Source organism: Coregonus lavaretus (assembly GCF_964263955.1).
Source record: "Coregonus lavaretus genome assembly, chromosome: 30".
Lineage (NCBI taxonomy): Eukaryota > Metazoa > Chordata > Actinopteri > Salmoniformes > Salmonidae > Coregonus > Coregonus lavaretus.
In genome coordinates, this window is record NC_140017.1 from 28,843,401 (window position 1) to 28,865,269 (window position 21,869).

The 21,869-nt window shown below is 43.4% G+C and overlaps 1 protein-coding gene across 1 annotated transcript; it reads left to right on the forward strand.

The window, feature by feature from the left end:
• Nucleotides 1-821: 821 nt before the first annotated feature.
• LOC311106191 (G protein-activated inward rectifier potassium channel 4-like) lies at nt 822-20,986 on the forward strand (the record flags this gene model as incomplete). The annotated part of the gene is made up of 3 exons (XM_084148504.1): nt 822-884; nt 6,763-7,636; nt 20,628-20,986. The coding sequence occupies 3 exons, from the start codon at nt 822-824 to the stop codon at nt 20,984-20,986; spliced, it is 1,296 nt and encodes a 431-aa protein (XP_084004630.1).
• Nucleotides 20,987-21,869: the final 883 nt, after the last annotated feature.

Here is a 21,869-nt window from a genome sequence, read left to right on the forward strand (position 1 = left end):
TTGTGAGCGGTCCATGCTGGTGATTGTTGTGATACACGTAGTGGTCAGCGTGTCCTTGCAGCATCAGGGCTTTTAACAGTTGGGTTGGTGTTCAACCCAGGCAGCGTACTGGCACTGATGTGTTCTCCTCCTCTCCTCCTCGGGGGGATGACAAAGGTTGAACATGGTAGCTACAGACAGCTGAGACTGCTTCATTCAGAGATGACAAATTAGCTAACAGAGTGATGCACATTTTGAACACAGTCCCATTTCCCATGTGAGTCCAGAGTTAATCCACACAATAGCATTCTGTGTTGGTGAAACAGGTCTGTCTTATTATGATGAACTGAGGCTCTGTGTTAATGTCCTCAATACTGACTTCACTGTCCTCACATACCACCTACTGTAGCATGAAGTAATGAATGGAGTAATGTACTGGATATGCATTCTTAGCGGCATGCTAGTATGGTTGTTGGAACATAGTCGTTTAGCCTATAGATTTGACATGAAAATGGAGACATGCATTGTTAAGATTCAGGCTCACTGTTAGTAGTGGCTCCTATTCAAACAGATGACTGGCATAGTAGTATTGATATGTGTAGAAAACAATTTATTGGGTGTTTATCAGTCAATATAGTATTGACTATGCAAAATGTTCCTTATCCTTGATTTTTCCTGATTGATCTTATGGGATATATTGTGAAAAATCATCCATTGTTGAGAGCTGATTGATGCATAATTCTGTACATTAATGAAAGTGAAATGCTGACTGTAGTGGAGATTCACAGTTTGTTGAACCTCCATCTCCCTCTCTCCCCACAGGTGTTGAGCTCCAGCTGAGTATGGCAGGAGATTCTCGAGTCCACATGGACCACGACATGGAGATAGGAGTCACACCCACAGCGGTAAGAACATATTTCCCATACGCACACACAGTCCTCTCCCTCCCCCAATTGTCCTGTGTAACAATGCTGGGAGGTATAGAGACAGGGGGCAGAGCGGGGAAGAGGGAAAGAAAGAGGGGGTGGTGAAAGATGGAAGTGTCTGGTGTAAGGGAAAAATATAAGGAGATGAGAGGGAACCATTGTGGATCATGACTTTCCTATAAGAGGGGTGATCATGTGTGTGTGCCTGTCTGTCGCTGCAGAAGAGGATTGATGGATGGTTCAGCCCACTACCGTGGAAAAGATTGTGAGAAAACAACTCACACGTCCTGATAATGGATAGTGAAACAGTCCAGGTTATTTGTCTTTATTCCAGAGACGATTGAATGTATTCTCCCTAACCGAGTGTGGTGAGACAAACCAATTGTGGAAAAACACCAGCACACAGCAATTGCTAATTAATTTGTTTATGGAGTATCAGCACTGCAGACATCATTGACTCTGGGATGGCCAACAGTGGGCTGGCTGCACTATTGTAGCACTGTCTGTGACTGGCTTCATCAATCACTCAATTAGGAATTTCTTTAACGCTCTCAAATAGAAACAAATAGGTGCATTGTCTTTGATTTAGGACTGTACAGGTACAGATGTAGGATCTTAATTTGATTACCCTGTTGCAGGAGAACTTGCAATGCAGGAAATTTAAAAGCTACCTTCCCCCAAGGAAATAGAGACATTACATTTTGAAGTGGCCCCTGCTTTCTCCCAAACACTCGTCACAAGAGCCCAATGTCATTGAGTGACTAATAGCTGTATTGGTCAATGGATGTTGTCTTTCACTTCACTGTCAAACCTCTCATTACCGTATAATCTAGAAAAAGATCAATACATTAATAAAGTGTCGACATTTAGAACTTTTTCATAGAATACAGATTCGGCAATTGGTTGCTATATTGTGTCGATAAAAACAGCAGGCCGAAATGACGTCACACCTACAAAAAAACTACACTGTTGAATACAAATTAAGTGGTTGATGTGTTTACATTACCCATTTAGGCAAATTGTGGATTAATACATTGGTCATAGGCTGTATGCCCTCCCACCTATCTGTTTCATGTCTCAGGTAGCCCGCAAAAGCCAGCATAGATAGAATGCAAGAATTTACTAATATTTGCCATATTCTAATAATTCTCTTGTCAACGTATCGCCACGGTCCGTGCCATGGTGAAACTTACACTCCTGTAGATCTGAAATAATTGATGGTGAAACTTGCATCCAGCAAATCAGAAAGCAAGTCGAAGCAAATCAGCCATTCTTGAAAGTCAGTACAAGGATCCTGCAAAGAAACATTATTTTTATAGTTGAAAAATAGATTTAGCAGGCAGTAGAATTAAATGAGTGCAGCTTCATAGTTATGTGTTTACATCACGTGCCCTGCGTACCTTCAAAATGATTTGTCATCATCATTTATTCGAAAAACACTGTTTCCATCATAATTTGTCAGAACCTATCAGATTTTCTGCCGGAATCACTGAATCACTGGACCTTTAACACTGGATAATCGCAACTAGCTAGCTGCAACCAAATGAACGTTGTTGTTGGCTAATCAGCCTTGAGCTAGCCTTGAGTCAAGCACAACTCCCGGCTATCTACTTCTCTGTCAACCGGACGGGACCACCTAGAGACGACACAGAGCCCTGCCGATCCATCACGACTGGTCTGCCGACGTAATTGTCTGTGGTTTCAACAGGCTTCCCGTTGCAACGACCACGAAGATCCATCTGCTCGCCCCGGCCCGCTAGCACACGCAAACTACAACCGTGCTTCCTGCTCGCTGTGCTGAAGCACCAATTTGAACTGCTCTCGGACTCACATATTGCTGTTCACTGGACCTTATGATCACTCAGCTGCACAGCTGATGCCTGCTGGACTGTTCCTTTACACGGTACCCTGTCCTGTTTATTCTGTTTAGCCTCAGCCCAAACTTTATCGCCATTACCAGTTGTTGTCTTAGTTCTCTCTAATAACACCTGTGATTGCTTTATGCCTCTCTCCCATGTCAATATGCCTTGCCTATTGCTGTTCCAGTAAGTTCTTATTATACAATTTCACTGTGGAACCCCAAGTCCCTCTCAAACTGCCTCAAATAGTTCCTTTGTTCCACCCCCCATACACGCGAGACCGGCTCAATCGGTGCCTCCAGTGATACTATCACTTTCATTGTTACCCAACGCTTAGGTTTACCTCCACTCTACTCATATCCTTCCATATTCTTGTCTGTACATAATGCCCTGAATCTTTTCTACAACGCCCGGAAATCTGCCCCCTTTATTCTCTGTACCCAACGCACTAGAAGACCAGTTCTTAAAGCCTTTAGCCGTATCCTTATTCTAGTCCTCCTCTGTTCCTCTGGTGATGTAGAGGCTAACCCAGGCCCTGCAGCCCCCAGTATCACTCCTACTCCCCAGGAGCTATTATTTGTTGACTTCTGTAACCGTAAAAGCCTTGGTTTTCTGCACGTTAACATCAGAAGCCTCCTTCTTAAGTTTGAGTTATTCACTGCGTTAGCACACTCCGCCAACCCTGATGTTCTAGCAGTGTCTGAATCCTGGCTTAGGAAGGCCACCAAAAATTCTGAAATGTCCATCCCCAACTACAACATTTTCCATCTAGATAGAACTGCCAAAGGGGGTGGAGTTGCAATCTACTGTAGAGATAGCCTGCAGAGCTCTATCATACTATCCAGGTCTGTGCCCAAACAGTTTGAGCTTCTACTTCTAAAAATCCACCTTTCCAGAAATAAGTCTCTCACTGTTGCCGCTTTCTACAGACCCCCCTCAGCCCCCAGCTGTGCCCTGGACACCATATGTGAATTGATTGCCCCCCATTTATCCTCAGAGTTCGTACTGCTTGGTGATATGATTAACACCCCGGCCGTCCTACAATCCAAACTAGATGCCCTCAATCTCACACAAATTATCAACGAACCTACCAGGTACATCCCTAAATCCGTAAACATGGGTACCCTCATAGATATCATCCTGACTAACTATCATTCCAGTGTTAATCATTCTGTCTTCAACCAGGATCTCAGCGATCACTGCCTTATTTCCTGCATCCGTAACGGGTCCGCGGTCAAACGACCACCCCTCATCACTGTCAAACGCTCCCTTAAAACACTTTAGCGAGCAGGCCTTCCTAATTGACCTGGCCCAGGTATCCTGGATGGATATAGATCTCATTCCGTCAGTAGAGGATGCCTGGTTGTTCTTTAAAAGTAATTTCCTCTCAATCTTAAATAAACATGCCCCATTCAAAAAATACAGAACTAAGAACAGATATAGCCCCTGGTTCTCCTCAGACTTGACTGCCCTTGACCAGCACAAAAACATCCTGTGGCGTACTGCATTAGCATCAAATAGCCCCCGCGATATGTAACTTTTCAGGGAAGTTAGGAACCAAGTTAGGAACCACAAGCAGTTAGGAAAGCACAAACTTTTTCAAACAGAAATTAGCATCCTGTAGCACTAACTCCAAAAAGTTTTGGGACACTGTAAAGTCCATGGAGAATAAGAGCACCTCCTCCCAGCTGCCCACTGCACTGAGGCCAGGAAACACTATCACCACCGATAAATCTACAATAATTTTGCTACGGCTGGCCATGCTTTCCACCTGGATACCACTATCCCGGCCACCAGCTCTGCACCCTCCGCTGCAACTTGCCCATGCCGTAAAACGGACTATCCTACTGATCCTTGACTTCGGCGATGTCATTTACAAAATAGCCTCCAACACTCTACTCAGCAAATTGGATGTAGTCTATCACAGTGCCATCCGTTTTGTCACCAAACCCCCATATACTACCCACCACTGTGACCTGTAAGCTCTTGTTTGCTGGTCCTCAATACATATTCGTCGCCAAACCCACTGGCTCCAGGCCATCTATAAATCACTGCTAGGCAAATCCCCCCCTTATCTTAGCTCATTGGTCACCATAGCAACACCCACCAGTAGTATGCGCTCCAGCAGGTATATCTCACTGGTCATCCCCAAAGCCAACACCTCCTTTGGCCGCCATTCCTTCCAGTTCTCTGCTGCCAATGACTGGAACGAATTGCAAAAATCTCTGAAGCTGGAGACTCTTATCTCCCTCACTAACTTTAAGCATCAGTTGTCAGAGCACCTTACCGATCACTGCACCTGTACACAGCCCATCTGTAATTAGCCCGCCCAACTACCTCATCCCCATATTGTTATTTATTTTTGCTAATTTGCACCCCAGTATCTCTATTTGCACATCATCTCTTGCACATCTATCATTCCAGTGTTAATACTAATTGTAATTATTTTGCACTATAGCCTATTTATTGCCTTACCTCCATAACTTGCTACATTTGCACACACTGTATATATATTTTCTGTTGTATTTTTGACATTATGTTTTGTTTTACCCCATATGTAACTCTGTGTTGTTGTTTTTATCTCACTGCTTTGCTTTATCTTGGCCAGGTCGCAGTTGTAAATGAGAACTTGTTCTCAACTGGCTTACCTGGATAAATAAAGGTGAAACAAATAAAAGAAAAAGAAAAAGAAAGTTAGACAAAAGAAAAATCCACCCCTGTTGAATGGATAAACATTTTCGAGATCTTTACAAAATGTGTCCTATATCTGCTTTTTCCATTACACGTTGCAAATATTTTTTGGGCCGACATTACTTTTGTCTATTAAACCTGGGTCAATGGAAACCTGCATACAGTATTCAGATCTTTATTTAAATCATTTGAGGACTATAGCATGTATTTTCAAAGGCATGTCTTTAATTTGAATTCCTTCAATCGGGAGCCATTATTTCAGTTTTGGAGTAGTGTGTCAGCCTCGGATGTAACACCACTCTGGGGAGAGAGTAAGCAGTGAACACAGGTGTTTGATTATCACCCAGAGATTCAGAGGGCACAGGAGGGGCAACACCACAATGGCAATACCCCATTTCAATTAACAACTGAGCTCGTCGTCTCCAACGATCAGGACACAGAGTGCCGATGTGCCCTTGGCCCGTGTGTGTGGGGGGGTAGAGTAGGAGCTGGGAGGGACGGGGACGGGGTGGGAGAGACCGGGACGGGGTGTTCCTATCCAGGCCTGCCAGTGTCCCATAGGGGGTGAGGTACAGCACTAGGGACAGGGGAGGCACAGCTGTTGAGCCAGATCGCCTGGCTGGAGCTGGGCCAGCAGTGAGGAAGGAAGGCCTTGTACCCTTATGTTCTCTCGCTCTTCTCCCTCCCACAGTCCTGGCGCACCTTGTGCTTGGAGAGACACTCTCTCACACAGTGTTATGGGAGCAGTGCAGCTACAGTATCAGGCCCCTTCATTTCATTTAGCCAGAGCATCGTATGCGGTCCTCGCCCAGCACTGGTGTAGCAGAGATATCTGTAGCATTGATTTACAGTTTATTTATGGTCAACGAGGGTGGCAGTTGAAGGTGGTTGAGGATGAAAGCAAAGCAATTACTTAAAAGGTTGAGAATGTGTCTTTTCTCATATAACATGACAGTGTGACAGCACTGCAATGCACACATTGTAGCAACAAGGGTAATATGAGAAAATTCCACAAACTGTAATATGAGGACATTTCACACATTTTAGAAACAAGGGTAATATGAGGACATTTCACACATTGTAGCAACAAGGGTAATATGAGGACATTGTACATGAAAAGAGGCAGATGTTTTTGCTCACCATTTGACCTGACCAGGAAAACAATTGCCTTTAGCGATAGACTGTAACGAGAGTCCAGGGTTTTTCTTGAACAGGTCACTCCTGGCTCCACACATGAACTACTGAAGACAATGACATTGTGACCAATGTCTCAGCAGAACTGTCTCTCTTCCTCTCTGTCTCTCCAGGTGAAAAAGCTTCCCAAACACATGCGGGAGGCCCAGATCTCCACTGAGCGCACCCACCTCATCGCCGACCCCGTCAAGAAGCCCCGTCAACGCTATGTCCAGAAGGACGGCAAGTGCAACGTTCACCACGGCAACGTGCAGGAGACCTACCGTTACCTAAGCGACCTGTTTACCACCCTGGTGGACCTGCGCTGGCGCTTCAGCCTCTTCATCTTCACTCTGGTCTACGTGGTCAATTGGCTGTTCTTCGGCCTGCTGTGGTATATCATCGCCCTGATCCGAGGGGACCTGTGGCACAGCGACGAGGAGGGCTGGACCCCCTGTGTAGAGAACCTCAACAGCTTCGTCTCAGCCTTCCTCTTCTCCATTGAGACGGAGACCACCATCGGCTACGGCTACCGCGTCATCACAGAGAAGTGCCCTGAGGGCATCATCCTGCTGCTGATCCAGGCCATCCTGGGCTCCATCGTCAACGCAATGATGGTGGGCTGCATGTTCGTGAAGATCTCCCAACCCAAGAATCGTGCCGAGACGCTTATGTTCTCCCACAAGGCCGTAATCTCTGTGCGGGACAACAAGCTGTGTCTGATGTTCAGAGTCGGGGACCTGCGCAACTCCCACATCGTGGAGGCCTCAATCCGGGCCAAGCTGATCCGCTCACAGCAGACCAAGGAGGGGGAGTTCATCCCTCTCAACCAGACGGACATCAACATCGGTTTCGACACGGGAGACGACCGGCTCTTCCTGGTGTCCCCACTCATAATCTCCCATGAGATCAACGAGAAGAGCCCCTTCTGGGAGTTATCCCAGGCCCAGATGGACAAGGAGGAGTTTGAGATCGTGGTCATCCTGGAGGGCATGGTTGAAGCTACAGGTACGTCCTCTTGAAACAAGGCTAATAGGTCACCAGGACCCATAGCCCATAGACCTGAAATAATTAGATAGGCGTAAGCAATATTAAATTTACATTTTAGTCATTTAGCAGACGCTCTTATCCAGAGCGACTTACAGTTAGTGCATACATTATTTTTTTCATACTGGCCCCCCGTGGGAATCGAACCCACAACCCTGGCGTTGCAAACGCCATGCTCTACCAACTGAGCTACATCCCTGCCGGCCATTCCCTCCCCTACCCTGGACAACGCTGGGCCAATTGTGCGCCGCCCCATGGGTCTCCCGGTCGCGGCCGGCTACGACAGAGCCTGGATTCTAGTGGCACAGCTAGCACTGCGATGCAGTGCCTTAGACCACTGCGCCACTCGGGAGACAATGTGTCAAATGGTAGTAGCTCCACCTTGCCTTCTCATAGGCTTGGTGGAATTGTCCAATCTGTTTGCATCTACACAAGTGCATAGGGGGTAGGGGCTAGCTATGGGTTGTTTCTGGATAGGGCCTTGGTCAATTCCATTTAAACTCTTGTCTGCTCAGTAAATCCATTGAGGTTCTTCATATTCAGTGATAATGTAATATCTTTCATTCAACAAACGAGACAATTTCAAACCCATACAAACACAAGTTCTAGAGGCACCATGTGGTATAGACCTGCATATAATAATATATTTACCAACTCAGGTAAATATGGCTGTTATAGTTTCATAAGACCATTTACAAAATAGAAAATAAAGTTTTTTGAGAGCATAGGTTATTTCTTGTTACCATGACCAACCTTGTAATTTTCCACAAAGAAAAACAGTCAGCAGGATCTTTATTTGGAAGGTTGTTACAGTTAGGCAAATGTTTCCACATCCATACTGAGGACCGCGTCTCCGCTATGTTGGTGCATTAGGGAGGCCTCTTTGAGATGTTTGTTCCAAAAGGAAAGCGCGTTAGCTGCCTACGCTGGTCTGTGTTTGGGGAGAGGTGGTGCAATGATGAAAGCAACTGCTCCAGGGGGGTTGCAGACAGTACTGGCCTGGCCAACGCATTCTCAACGCATTCTCTTCTCTGGAAAGTTACCAAAAACACAGAACCACCATTTTATATGCATCCGTAAAAAAGTCAGGAAAAGGAGATTTTTTATTTTCTCTCAACATTTAAATTCAAGCTGTAAAAAACCTGTCCTATGCCTAATGAGGGGCAGATGCCCCAGTTGCATCCCAGAGACTTTTAAATTAATTGCATTAACGAGATCCCCAGCTAGCTTCCTGGTAGCCTTGGAAGTCTTTGTATGGAATATTGATTGAGGAAATCTGCTTATTTATCACAGTAGCACAGGGAATAAAGACACATGTAGAGCCCTGGCTTCCTTATTTGGTTATCCTAATATGTTCCTGTGGTGTATTACTCCACTCAGGTAAACACTGTATGTGCAAGCCTTACGCATTGTGTATAGGCCTTTGTTTAAGGACAGATTATAATGCACTAATCTAAATACGATGCATTATACAGGTCACTTGCTTACTTTAATCAGTAGGGTGATGTTTTTTCTTCTTACTTATGAATATTAATGTTTTTAAAAAGCAAGGAGAACCAAGGCACTCTTCATGTAATTACAATGCCTTTATTTGTATGGCATGTTCAATGGAACAAATATTTTAAAACTCTGACGTGTTTTGGCAGCATGGCCTTCGTCAGGGAGTACAAAGATACAATGGCTTTTTTCTGGCCACTCTTCCGTAAAGCCCAGCTCTGTGGAGTGTACGGCTTAAAGTGGTCCTATGGACAGATATTCCAATCTCCGCTGTGGAGCTTTGCAGCTCCTTCAGGGTTATCTTTGGTCTCTTTGTTGCCTCTCTGATTAATGTCCTCCTTGCCTGGTCAGTGAGTTTTGGTGGGCGGCCCTCTCTTGGCAGGTTTGTTGAGGTGCCATATTCTTTCCATATTTTTTTATAATCCAACCCTGATCTGTACTTCTCCACAACTTTGTCCGTGACCTGTTTGGAGAGCTCCTTGGTCTTCATTGTGCCGCTTGCTTGGTGGTGCCCCTTGCTTAGTGGTGTTGCAGACTCTGGGGCCTTTCAGAACAGGTGTATATATACTGAGATCATGTGACATATCATGTGACACACAGATGGACTTTATTTAACTAATTATGTGACTTCTGAATGTAATTGGTTGCACCAGATCTTATTTAGGGGCTTCATAGCAAAGGGGGTGAATACATATGCACACACCACTTTTCCGTTATTTATTTATTAGAATTTTTTGAAACAAGTTATTTTTTTCATTTCACTTCACCAATTTGGACTATTTTGTGTATGTCCATTACATTAAATCCAAATAAAAATCCATTTAAATTACAGGTTGTAATGCAACAAAATAGGAAAAATGCCAAGCGGGATGAATACTTTTGCAAGACACTGTACAGAGAGATCCTTGAGGAAAACCTGCTCCAGAGTGCTCAGGACCTCAGACTGGGGCGAAGGTTCACCTTCCAACAGGACACCCATCCTAAGCACACAGCCAAGACAACGCAGGAGTGGCTTCGGGACAAGCCTCTGAATGTCCTTAAGTAGCCCAGCCAGAGCCCGGACTTGAACCCGATCGAACATCTCTGGAGAGACCTGAAAATAGCTGTGCAGCAGCGCTCCTCATCCAACCTGACAGAGCTTGAGAGGATCTGCAGAGAAGAATGGGAAAAACTCCCCAAATATGGGTGTGCCAAGCTTGTAGCGTCATAACCAGGAAGATTCCAGGTTGTAATCGCTGCCAAAGGTGCTTCAACAAAGTACTGAGTAAAGGGTCTGAACACTTATGTAAATGTGATATTTCCGGGTGATTAAAAACAAATAAATTAGCAAAAATTTATAAAAAAACATTTTGTTTTGTCATTACATTTTACATTTTAGTCATTTAGCAGACGCTCTTATCCAGAGCGACTTACAGTTAGTGAGTGCATACATTATTATAATTAAATAATTATAATTTTTTTTTTTTTTTTTTTTTTTTTTTTTTTTTCATACTGGCCCACCCGTGGGAATTGAACCCACAACCCTGGCATTGCAAACGCCATGCTCTACCAACTGAGCTACATCCCTGCCGGCCATTCCCTCCCCTACCCTGGATGACACTGGGCCAATTGTACGCCGCCCCATGGGTCTCCCAGTCGCAGCTGGCTACGACAACCTAGATTCGAACCAGGATCTCTAGCGGCACAGCTAGCACTGCGATGCAGTGCCTTAGACCACTGCGCCACTCGGGAGACTAGGGGTATTGTGTGTAGATTGATGAGGGGAAAAAAACTTTTAAATCAATTTTAGAATAAGGCTGTAACGTAACAAAATGTGGAAAAAGTGAAGGGGTCTGAATACTTTCTGAATTAACTGTAGCTCTCCCTATCTTGTAAATACAGTGTAAATGCAGTGACTACAAGAAAAAGCAGCATAATTAGGAATATTTTCATTGGTGGACAGTTATTTTTCAGTTTGCTTTTTAACCTCCCCTGTTTTTAAAATACAGAAATCACCGACCTCTAATTTGATCTGGCACGGCTTTTCATGCATCTGAAAATTTCTGCTCTAGTTCTTTTAGGATTTTAATTCATTTAATTTGTCTTTCCATACCACCAGTAGTCAAGCCTCACACTCACACCATGCCTGATGCCTAGACTCAGGCCTTAAATTGCATCACTTTCCTCTTGACCAATAGGAGCATGGCACGCTGAGTATGGCAATCACTGATCATTGAGTAATTCTGACCACTCCTCCACTATGCCATGATACTAAAGGGGTCTTGCACAAGCAATCACAAGCTTTTCTCACAGGAATTAACAGAAGGACCTCTCCCGACCTGGGAATTGTGGCCTTCAACCATTTTGCGTTAAATGTTGTTCATCTGCAGGAGAGGAAATCAATGCTATAGGGGGGATATGGTCAGTTCTTGCTAATGACATTGATTTTGTGGACTTTGTGTAAATTTCAAAGTAAGTGATCAGTCATCATGGTATCGGCTATAAGCCAAAGAAAGCATAAGCCTACAACTCTTACTGTTGGATCGAAGCCCACAGTACCTAGACTCGGTAATGATGGTTCACTTTTGATGCGTTACTCAGAGTTAACAACCAGTGGATGTACTATAAGGTCAAAGACACCATTATAGTAACCCCCATGCTGCAGCAACTTTTGAATTTACATCCACACTTGTCATTATAAATGTATGAGTTTGTTATTCTGCTCTATTATATCTAGATAGCTTCTAGATGGGGTACATCCTCTGCTGCAGTGCTAAATTACTAGGCTTGTACTGTAGTTAATGTGCTGTTGACAAAACCGTAATGATTTTCAGATTAATAGGGGAATCATCTGGATGGTTAGTGGGATGCATTCCTATAGCCAAGCCGAGGGCATGCTAAACAGCCCCCAATGCAAAACACATCTCCATCTCTTGAAGTACAGTAAACTGCGATTTTCATGTAAAAATGTTGCACCGTGGACATGTATAGCCCTGCAGCAAGCAACTGATTGCATAAGCATAATCTCATTGACAAAAATACAATCTGACATTTGCTGCTGCTGTCAACGGAGGCTATCATATAAACACTCAAAGCACACAATCTATAAGGTATGATCCGCCCACAGATGGAATCCTACAGAATTCTGAAAGAGAAGAGACAAAATATTGAGAGGTGTTGAGGGATTGGAACAGCTTAATTTTCATGTTACTGGCCCAACATCAGTTTTCCCTTGCCAACACTGACAACCTACCACCCTGAAGATAAAAAATAAATGTTTTTAATAATAACATTAAGTCAGCCGCTTATATCACTGACAACTTTCATTTCTCTCGCCTTGAGCATTTCAGATAATTAGAAAACAAGATGATCATTTATCTTGTTAAAGAACATTATGTCCATGTCTTTGTCATTTCAACAGTAACAAATATAAAGGGAATACATCAAATGGTCTTGTAAGATACTCTAATTATCATTCTCTCAGCACATTATTAATATGTCAATACACTGTTTATTAGAACCTGCTTCAAATACAATATCACAAATCAACATTTTATGAGACCCTATTACATTTACAATTCAAGCCTAGCTAAGCTAATACACTTATTTAATCCTCCTTGACAAACTGAACTGAAAACAGATATCAGCAGGTATTGCAATGTACAAGAGAAAGCAAGGTGTTTTATGTCCTCATGCAGCCTGCATCGTGTTACCAGCCATCACCCTGTGTGTGTGTGCGCGTGTGTGCATGTGTCACCCCCGCAGCACCTGCACATTAGGGGGGCCCACGAGCTCTGGGAGCCTATCATCGTTGTCTAGTATTATTTTATTTTTTTAAACATTTTGATAGTAACCCTCCAAGAAGTCATTCATAAAACTTTTTAATTTCCATATGTACTAGGAAGCTAAGTGTTTGTTTCTTGGCTTTCGGGAATGTGACTGAAAAAGTGCCTCAGGTCTTGAAAGTGATTTTTTAAAACTGATTTAACGTATAAGGGGATGTTGGTGAACAAATGCCATTGGCCAAGCCGGCGCCAGTTCAATGAGTGGAACTTACTCAGGTGTTTAGAAGCGCATATCAGACCAAGAGCCTAATGCTTCTTTGGTAGTTCTTTATGAGTTTTTGTTTAGAAAACAATCTCTCTGTAGAAGTTACAGGGATGGTAAAAACAGCTTGATTGCAGTAGTACTATCAGGGAAACTGGGCAGAGGGGGGTTGTGCTTCAAATACAGCAGTTTTGCAACATCTTTAATTGATCCTCCCATTCTCCTTAATTGCTGGCCTCAACACATTACAGAAAGAGATTAACTGTATAGGAAGCCCTGGGGACAGGTCGTCTGGACACGGGACAGCCAATAAATTAGCAGATGCAAGGAGGTTATCATATTTAGCGGACAACAGTTCTTGAGGGCTTGATTTCATTCATACTGGTGAACCGGTGTTTGAATTGTGTTGTTGCAAATACCAATAGTCCCTTATCTCTGGTATATCTTGGAATGCATCATTCAACACTAAGTTTAAATTGTGTGCAGCGCAATGGCCTATAATTCACAATGTCTCAAGAAAGACTCTCTAGGTTGGCAATACTCAGGATAGAAAACAGTCTGGCGCGCAACCTGGACCTGCAGCCCTTGGTGAAAACATTTGCGAACCAAAAAGCAGGGGAGTCTCTCAAGTTGGATTTAATTTGATTTAATTGACCTTGAATATTGCAGCCCATTTGTGTAGGCTATTAAACAGACAAAACCTGCTAAGTTCAACAATAAATAGTGCCTGAATGTATCATCAAGCTAACTACTTTTTTCCACTTTGTTAGGTTATTTGATGTGTAATTTGTATAAAAAGTTTAGAAATAGCGGTATTCGGGAAAGTAGTATTCGGAAAGTATTCGGAAAATATTCAGACCCCTTGACTTTTTCCACATTTTGTTACGTAACAGCCTCATTCTAAAATTGATTAAATTGTTTTATTCCCTCATCAATCTACACACAATACCCCATAATGACAAAGCAAAAACTGGTTGTTTGCAAATTTATTCCAAATAAAAACAGAAATATCACATTTACAATCAGTATTCAGACCATTTACTCAGTACTTTGTTGAAGTACCTTTGGCAGAGATTACAGCATAGAGTATTCTTGGGTATGATGCTACAAGCTTGGCACACCCGTATTTGGGGAGTTTCTCCCATTCTTCCCTGCAGATCCTCTCAAGCTCTGTCAGGTTGGATGGGGAGCGTTGCTGCACAGATATTTTCAGGTCTCTCCAGAGATGTTCGATCGGGTTCAAGTCCGGGCTCTGGCTGGGCCAATCAAGGACATTCAGAGACTTGCCCCGAAGCCACTCCTGCGTTGTCTTGGCTGTGTGCTTAGGGTCGTTGTCCTGTTGGAAGGTGAACCTTCGCCCCAGTCTGAGGTCCTGAGCTCTCTGGAGCAGGTTTTCATCAAGGATCTCTCTGTACTTTACTCCGTTCATCTTTGCCTCGATCCTGACTAGTCTCCCAGTCCCTGCTGCTGAAAAATATCCCCACAGCATGATGCTGCCACCACCATAATTCACTGTAGGGATGGTGCCAGGTTTCCTTCAGACGTGACGCTTGGCATTCAGGCCAAAGACTTCAATCTTGGTTTCATCAGACCAGAGAATCTTGTTTCTCATGGTCTGAGAGTCTTTAGGTGACTTTTGGCAAACTCCAAGCGGGCTGTCATGTGCCTTTTACTGAGGAGTGGCTTCCGTCTGGCCACTCTACCATAAAGGCCTAATTGGTGGAGTGCTGCAGAGATGGTTGTCCTCCTGTAAGGTTCTCCCATCTCCACAGAGGAACTCTGGAGCTCTGTCAGAGTGACCATCGGATTCTTGGTCACCTCTCTGACCAAGGCCCTTCTCCCCCAATTGTTCAATTTGGCTGTGCTGCCAGCTCTAGGAAGAGTCAAAATTTTCAAAAATCCTGTTTTCGCTTTGTCATTACAGGGTATTGTGTGTAGATTGCTGAGATTTAAAAAAAAATCCATTTTAGAATAAGGCTGTAACCTAACAAAATGTTGAAAAAGTCAAGGGGTCTGAATACTTTCCGAAGGCACTGTAGCTATAGATAGTACACCCTCATAATGAAACAATCCCTAGTAAGCTAATGTTTTGAGGGTGGACTGACTATATTATTTGGCATTAATAGACCGTGCAGGGGTACAGAGAAACTGTGTTACCCAGTGTTGTGTGAGCGCACGTGCCCGCGTACAAGCGTTCCATTGTATCAGCTGAAATCACTGCAGCACACACACAGCTCTCTAGATAGAAATAGCCAGAGGAACCCTGGCCTTGAGGTGATGGCCAGTGTTTTTAAGGGGCCAGAAACACATTCCAGTGTTCTATTGACTCCCAGGCTTAAGAGGGATCCAGGTCCAGTATGTGGGTGAATGGGCTCTGTTGTGCTGCTGCTGGATGCTAAATGAACGCTGCAGAGAGGTGACATCTCTCTCCCACACATGCCTCTTCAAGCTTGATGGCCCTGAGAAGTGACTGTGGATGGGGATGGAGAGGAGGGGTGGGAGTGGTGTGTAGAGACCCCCGTGGCGTAGTGTTATAAAAGTGGCGTAGTTATATAGTGAGAAGAGCTGTTAAAAAAAAGTATGTTTTTAAAATGTGGAATATACAGTATTTTTGTGTATAATCACAAATAAGAATGCCCTGCTGATAATTATGTAGCTAGTGGAGTTGCAAGGCCGAAGACCCTAGTCATCAAAGAGCTTCCTGCAGTGTTTCTTGTTGCCTACATGCAATGCTGTTGTTTTTAATGTCCTCAGAAGAGTTGGGGGATGAAACAATTTCTCCTTATTTATAGACCGAATATGCCTGTTTTATTCCGTTTTCCAACATCTTTGTTGTTGTGTAAATGTTGAAATCTATATAAAGATGTCCTTGGGTATGCATCCCTTTAAAAGAGAGAAGAAACAGTCCTAGGCATATGAAAGGGAGGAAGGGTGGGGAGAGAGATAAATACATTTTTGTCTGTTTTCTGAACATCCTTCTCCAATATCTCTCCTTCAGTGTGATTTCAAAGAAGAGCGTGTCAAATTTAAAACAGAATTACTAACAGATTCATGAATATGTTAAATATAGTATCTTGTTGTTGTATTATGTGCCCAGTGTAGCTCAGTTGGTAGAGCATGGCGTTTGCAATGCCAGGGTTGTGGGTTTGTTTCCCACGGGGGGCCAGTATGAAAAATGTATGCACTCACTAACTGTAAGTCGCTCTGGATAAGGGTGTCTGCTAAATGACTTAAATGTAAAAATGTAACAAAATGTAACATTTGCATGATATAACCACATATAGGTTACTTGTGTAGCCTACACACATTTGCATAATGCACACTGAGCCCACATGTTAACCTAGATTTTGAAATTGTATAGAAAACATCCATCATACATTATAAAGTGGATTTATTGCTTCATTTGAAACATGAAAAAACACTGGTTACAGAGTCAACCAACCAGGTCTCAGAGCATTTTGTATTATTCTTTACGTAATTTGTATTTGTCAATCACCCATTTCGTATGATATGTTACGAAGTACAATCCGTATTATACAGTATGTTACGAATTTACTAAACGTACAATATGTTACAAATGTACTAAACGTACAATATGTAACGATTTTGCAAAACGTACAGTATGGTACAGTGCCTTGCAAAAGTATTCATCCCCCTTGCAGTTTTTTCCTATTTTGTTGCATTACAACCTGTAATTTAAATGGATTTTATTTGGATTTCATGTAATGGACATACACAAAATAGTCCAAATTGGTGAAGTGAAATAAAAAATACCTTGTTTCAAAAAATTCTAAAAAATAGATAACGGAAAAGTGGTGCGTGCATTTCAGTAAAATAAAGCCCACCTGTGTGCAATCTAAGTGTCACATGATCTCAGTTTATATACACCTGTTCTGAAAGGCCCCAGAGTCTGCAACACCACTAAGCAAAGGGCACCACCAAGCAAGCGGCACCATGAAGACCAAGGAGCTCTCCAAACAGGTCAGGGACAAAGTTGTGGAGAAGTACAGATCGGGGTTGGGTTATAGAAAAATATCTGAAACTGTGAACATCCCACGGAGCACCATTAAACCCATTATTAAAAAATGGAAAGAATATGGCATCACAACAAACCTGCCAAGAGACGGCCACCCACCAAAACTCATGGACCAGGCAAGGAGGGCATTAATCAGAGAGGCAACAAAGAGACCAAAGATAACCCTGAAGGAGCTGCAAATCTCCACAGCGGAGATTGGAGTATCTGTCCATAGGACCACTTTAAGCCGTACACTCCACAAAGCTGGGCTTTACGGAAGAGTGGCCAGAAAAAAGTCATTGCTTAAAGAAAAAAATAAGCAAACACGTTTGGTGTTCACCAAAAGCCATGTGGGAGACTCCCCAAACATATGGAAGAAGGTACTCTGGTCAGATGAGACTAAAATTGAGCTTTTTGGCCATCAAGGAAAATGCTATGTCTGGCGCAAACCCAACACCTCTCATCACCCCGAGAACACCATCCCCACAGTGAAGCATGGTGGTGGCAGCATCATGCTGTGGGGATGTTTTTCATCGGGGACTGGGAAACTGGTCAGAATTGAAGGAATGATGGATGGCACTAAATACAGGGAAATTCTTAAGGGAAACCCGTTTCAGTCTTCCAGAGATTTGAGACTGGGACGGAGGTTCACCTTCCAGCAGAACAATGACCCTAAGCATACTGCTAAAACAACACTCGAGTGGTTTAAGGGGAAACATTTAAATGTCTTGGAATGGCCAGACCTCAATCAAATTGAGAATCTGTGGTATGACTTAAAGATTGCTGTACATCTGCGAAACCCATCCAACTTGAAGGAGCTGGAGCAGTTTTGCCTTGAAGAATAGGCAAAAATCCCAGTGGCTAGATGTGGCAAGCTTCTAGAGACATACCCCAAGAGACTTGCAGTTGTAATTGCTGCAAAAGGTGGCTCTACAAAGTATTGACTTTGAGGAGGTGAATAGTTATGCACGCTCAAGTTTTCTGTTTCACAATAAAATATTTTTTGCATCTTCAAAGTGGTAGGCATGTTGTGTACTCCTGAGTTGGGCAGTGGTCTAAGGCACTGCATCGCAGTGCTAACTGTGCCACTAGAGATCCTGGTTCGAATCCAGGCTCTGTCGCCGCCGGCCGCGACCGGGAGACTCATTGGGGGCGCACAATTGGTCCAGGGTAGGGGAGGGAATGGCCGGCAGGGATGTAGCTCAGTTGATAGAGCATGGCGTTTGCAACGCCAGGGTTGTGGGTTCGATTCCCACGGGGGGCCAGTATAAAAAAATAAAAAAATAAAAATGTATTCACTAACTGTAAGTCGCTCTGGATAAGAGCGTCTGCTAAATGACTAAAATGTAAATCAAATGATACAAACCCCCCAAAAAATAAATTTTAATTCCAGGTTGTAAGGCAACAAAATTTGAAAAATGCCAAGGGGGGTGAATACTTTCGCAAGCCACTGTATATGCATAGTATATAGTATATGCATAGTCACTTTACCCCTACCTACATTTACAAATTACCTCGACTAACCTGTACCGCCGCACATACTCGGTACCGGTACCCCCTATATATAACCTCGTTATTGTTATTTTGTGTTACTTTTTATTACATTTTTTACTTTAATTTATTTAGTAAATATTTGATTAACTCTGTTTCTTGAACTGCATTGTTGGTTAAGGGCTTGTAAGTAAGCATTTCAGTGCATGTGACAAATACAATTTGATTTGATTTGATGGTACGAATTTGCTAAATGTATGATATGGTACTAATTCTAGCTAGGTGGCTAGGTTGCTAACATTAGCAACCTTTGGGTTGCTAGACATTCGCGTTATACGTCCACCCATCCACCCTGACCAACCACCCTACTTTTGTTTTTGCCGTAAATAACCATCTGTCTTATGTAACCATACCAAACGTAACATATCATACTAATTTGAGTGTCCCGGATTTACGTTTACTATGTTATTTCTAGTCTATGAGACCAGGTTGAGTCAACATGACCATACCACGTCTTTCTCTCTCTTCCCATAGAATAGATAGTGTTTGTGTCTTCGTCTTGCCGCCCAGAGTAATGGATTTACTTTTAATTAATGTAATCACAGCAGGAGAGTAACAGGCTCCTGGAGATGCTGTTATTTAGCTCTAGATCACAGCAGATAGGTGGGTCTTTGTTTTCCCCAACAGACCAAGAGATGTTTGTTCAGTGATTCACCAAGAAAAAATATCCTATGCCAGTTCTCTAAAGAAGCAGTTGGCTTCGCAGATCAATTGATTGTGTATCAAGGACGCTGTGTGCTGTCAATTACCACGAGGACATTCCAGTATTCTGCCCTACCATGCAAAAGAGCAGCTAATTGAGTGGAACTGATAAAAATGGCCTTAAAGTTTTTTTATTGTCCAACCAAATTAGTTGTAGGCAGATCACTGGATATGTGGTTTTTGTTGTCTTACTAACAGGTAATTTTTTATTCATATTGACCCTGACCTCTGACATGACATTTGACCCTAAACGGCAGTTACTGCCTTCTTGCTTGGTATACCCACTGGAATACGTTTCCATTACGATTTTTTTTTACACAAACTTGTGTTCATAGATTTATTTGTATATGTCTGTCAGTTTCATATAGTTTGATACTTGTATCAGCAAAGAACAATCAATAAAACCAAGGTAAACCGTAGACACTGCAGCCCAAAGCTTGGTGAAACCAAGGTAAAAGGCAGTAACTGACGTAAGTGATGGCAGTTACTGCTTTTTTCCTTGGTTTCACTGTAACTCTTTGCAGCTACTGCAAACATGACACCCCCATTTTCTCCATAACACAACATAATGGAGGCAGGATATTTGTCCACATGATAAAGCATGTATTAAATATATAAAAATGTAAATAACTAATTTTTGACCAAATGTGTAGTTAATGCCCTTTTGCTTGGTAGGGCAGTATAGGCTACATAATCTATGTGGATAGATACTGTATTCTCCATCAGTTATGTTGGACACTACAGCGAGGGCTGTATGGTTAGTGAGATCTAACTTACAATGCTTTGTAAAGCACACTTTGGATTCCTATCAGGTAATGAGACAGATTCTCCAGAGGCATGGATATTAGCATAGACACACAGAGAATCCCAGGTGGAATACATCTTCTTGGACCTCTCAGTCCTGATACTCCTCATACCTTATTCTCACTGATCCTCTATGTTTGTTGATCCTGAGACCTCAGACTGTTATTGACTCTGGAGTTGAGCCTTGTTTGTGAATAATTTACTATTCCTCTTCCTCCCTCCATCTGGCTCTCCTTTTCTGTGTGTGTGTATTTCTGTCTGTGTGTGTGTGTGTGTGTGTGTGTGTGTGTGTATTTCTGTGTGTGCGTGTGCGTTTGTGTGTGTGCATGTGTGTTCGCGTCTGTGTGTGTTAAACAGGGATGACCTGCCAGGCCCGGAGCTCTTATCTGGACAAAGAGGTGTTGTGGGGCTGGCGTTTCACCCCGGTCCTGTCTCTGGAGAAGGGCTTCTACGAGGTGGACTACAACAGCTTCCACGACATCTACGAGACCAACACGCCGTCATGCAGCGCTAAAGAGCTAGCCGCTACACTACGAGAGGGCCAGCTGCTCCCCACGCTCTCTTCGCTGACGCCCGAGCCCCTCAAACCCTACACCCTGGACCCCCTGTCTACCCACAATCCACTCACCAAAGAGGTGGACAAGGGGGAGGAGGGGGAGAGGGGGGAGATCAACGGCTCGGCTGCAGCTCTGGAAGACCAGCCCGGACTGAACTGACTACTTCAGATAAGCCAAGCCAGAGACAAAGTTACTAAAGACTATGCTTATTTTAGTCAATGGCCAGCTTGTTCCATTGCATTGCTTGGAGATCAAAGATCCCCCCTCCCCATGCAGTACTTCTCCAGAATGTCAATCTATAGTATATATTTGTTTTGTAGACACAAATACACACAAACAAACACACACACACACACACACTTATACATACACATAATACACATAATATGCTCCAGATTGGTCGTATTGTCTTTTTACATTTGAGGCAAACACATATTTCAATTACAGTAGTAATAGCTCAAGTGATATACTGTAACCTGAAGTAGAACAGGTAGCCATGACGAACGAATATGACAGCTTACATATGATCCAATATCCTAATTTTAGAGGTTGTTGATTCTGCTGATTTGACTGAGTATTGATTCCATCTCTTGGCTAATATCTCCTCACGTTGCTCCCTGCTGCTCCTAATACAGGGACAGAATATGTGCGGACCAGATCCTTATCTTCAATCCCATCACGCTTTGTTATTACTCTGCTACGGAAACTCTTAACTGAAGGCAATATGTACGCAGCCGCGCTTTAGCCCTCCTTTGTTCCTATAGGCAGGAAGTGGAGCTCAGCTCAGTTCAGCTCGCCGCTATAGATCAAGCTCTGTCTCTTTGTCCAATCACCCTCACGTTTTGTCCAGTCTCCCTCGCGGTTCTGCTGTCATGCTTAATCACATTACGTGTGATGAATATACTAGAGCAAAACACAGGGCCCAGAGAGCCCCTCAGTATTGGACCCAGAGGAACGGGCAGTACCTCATTTTGATACTCATGATACATAAGCACAAGTCCTGTGACCCTGATATGCCCCCCCTTCCTTCCCTCCATCCCTG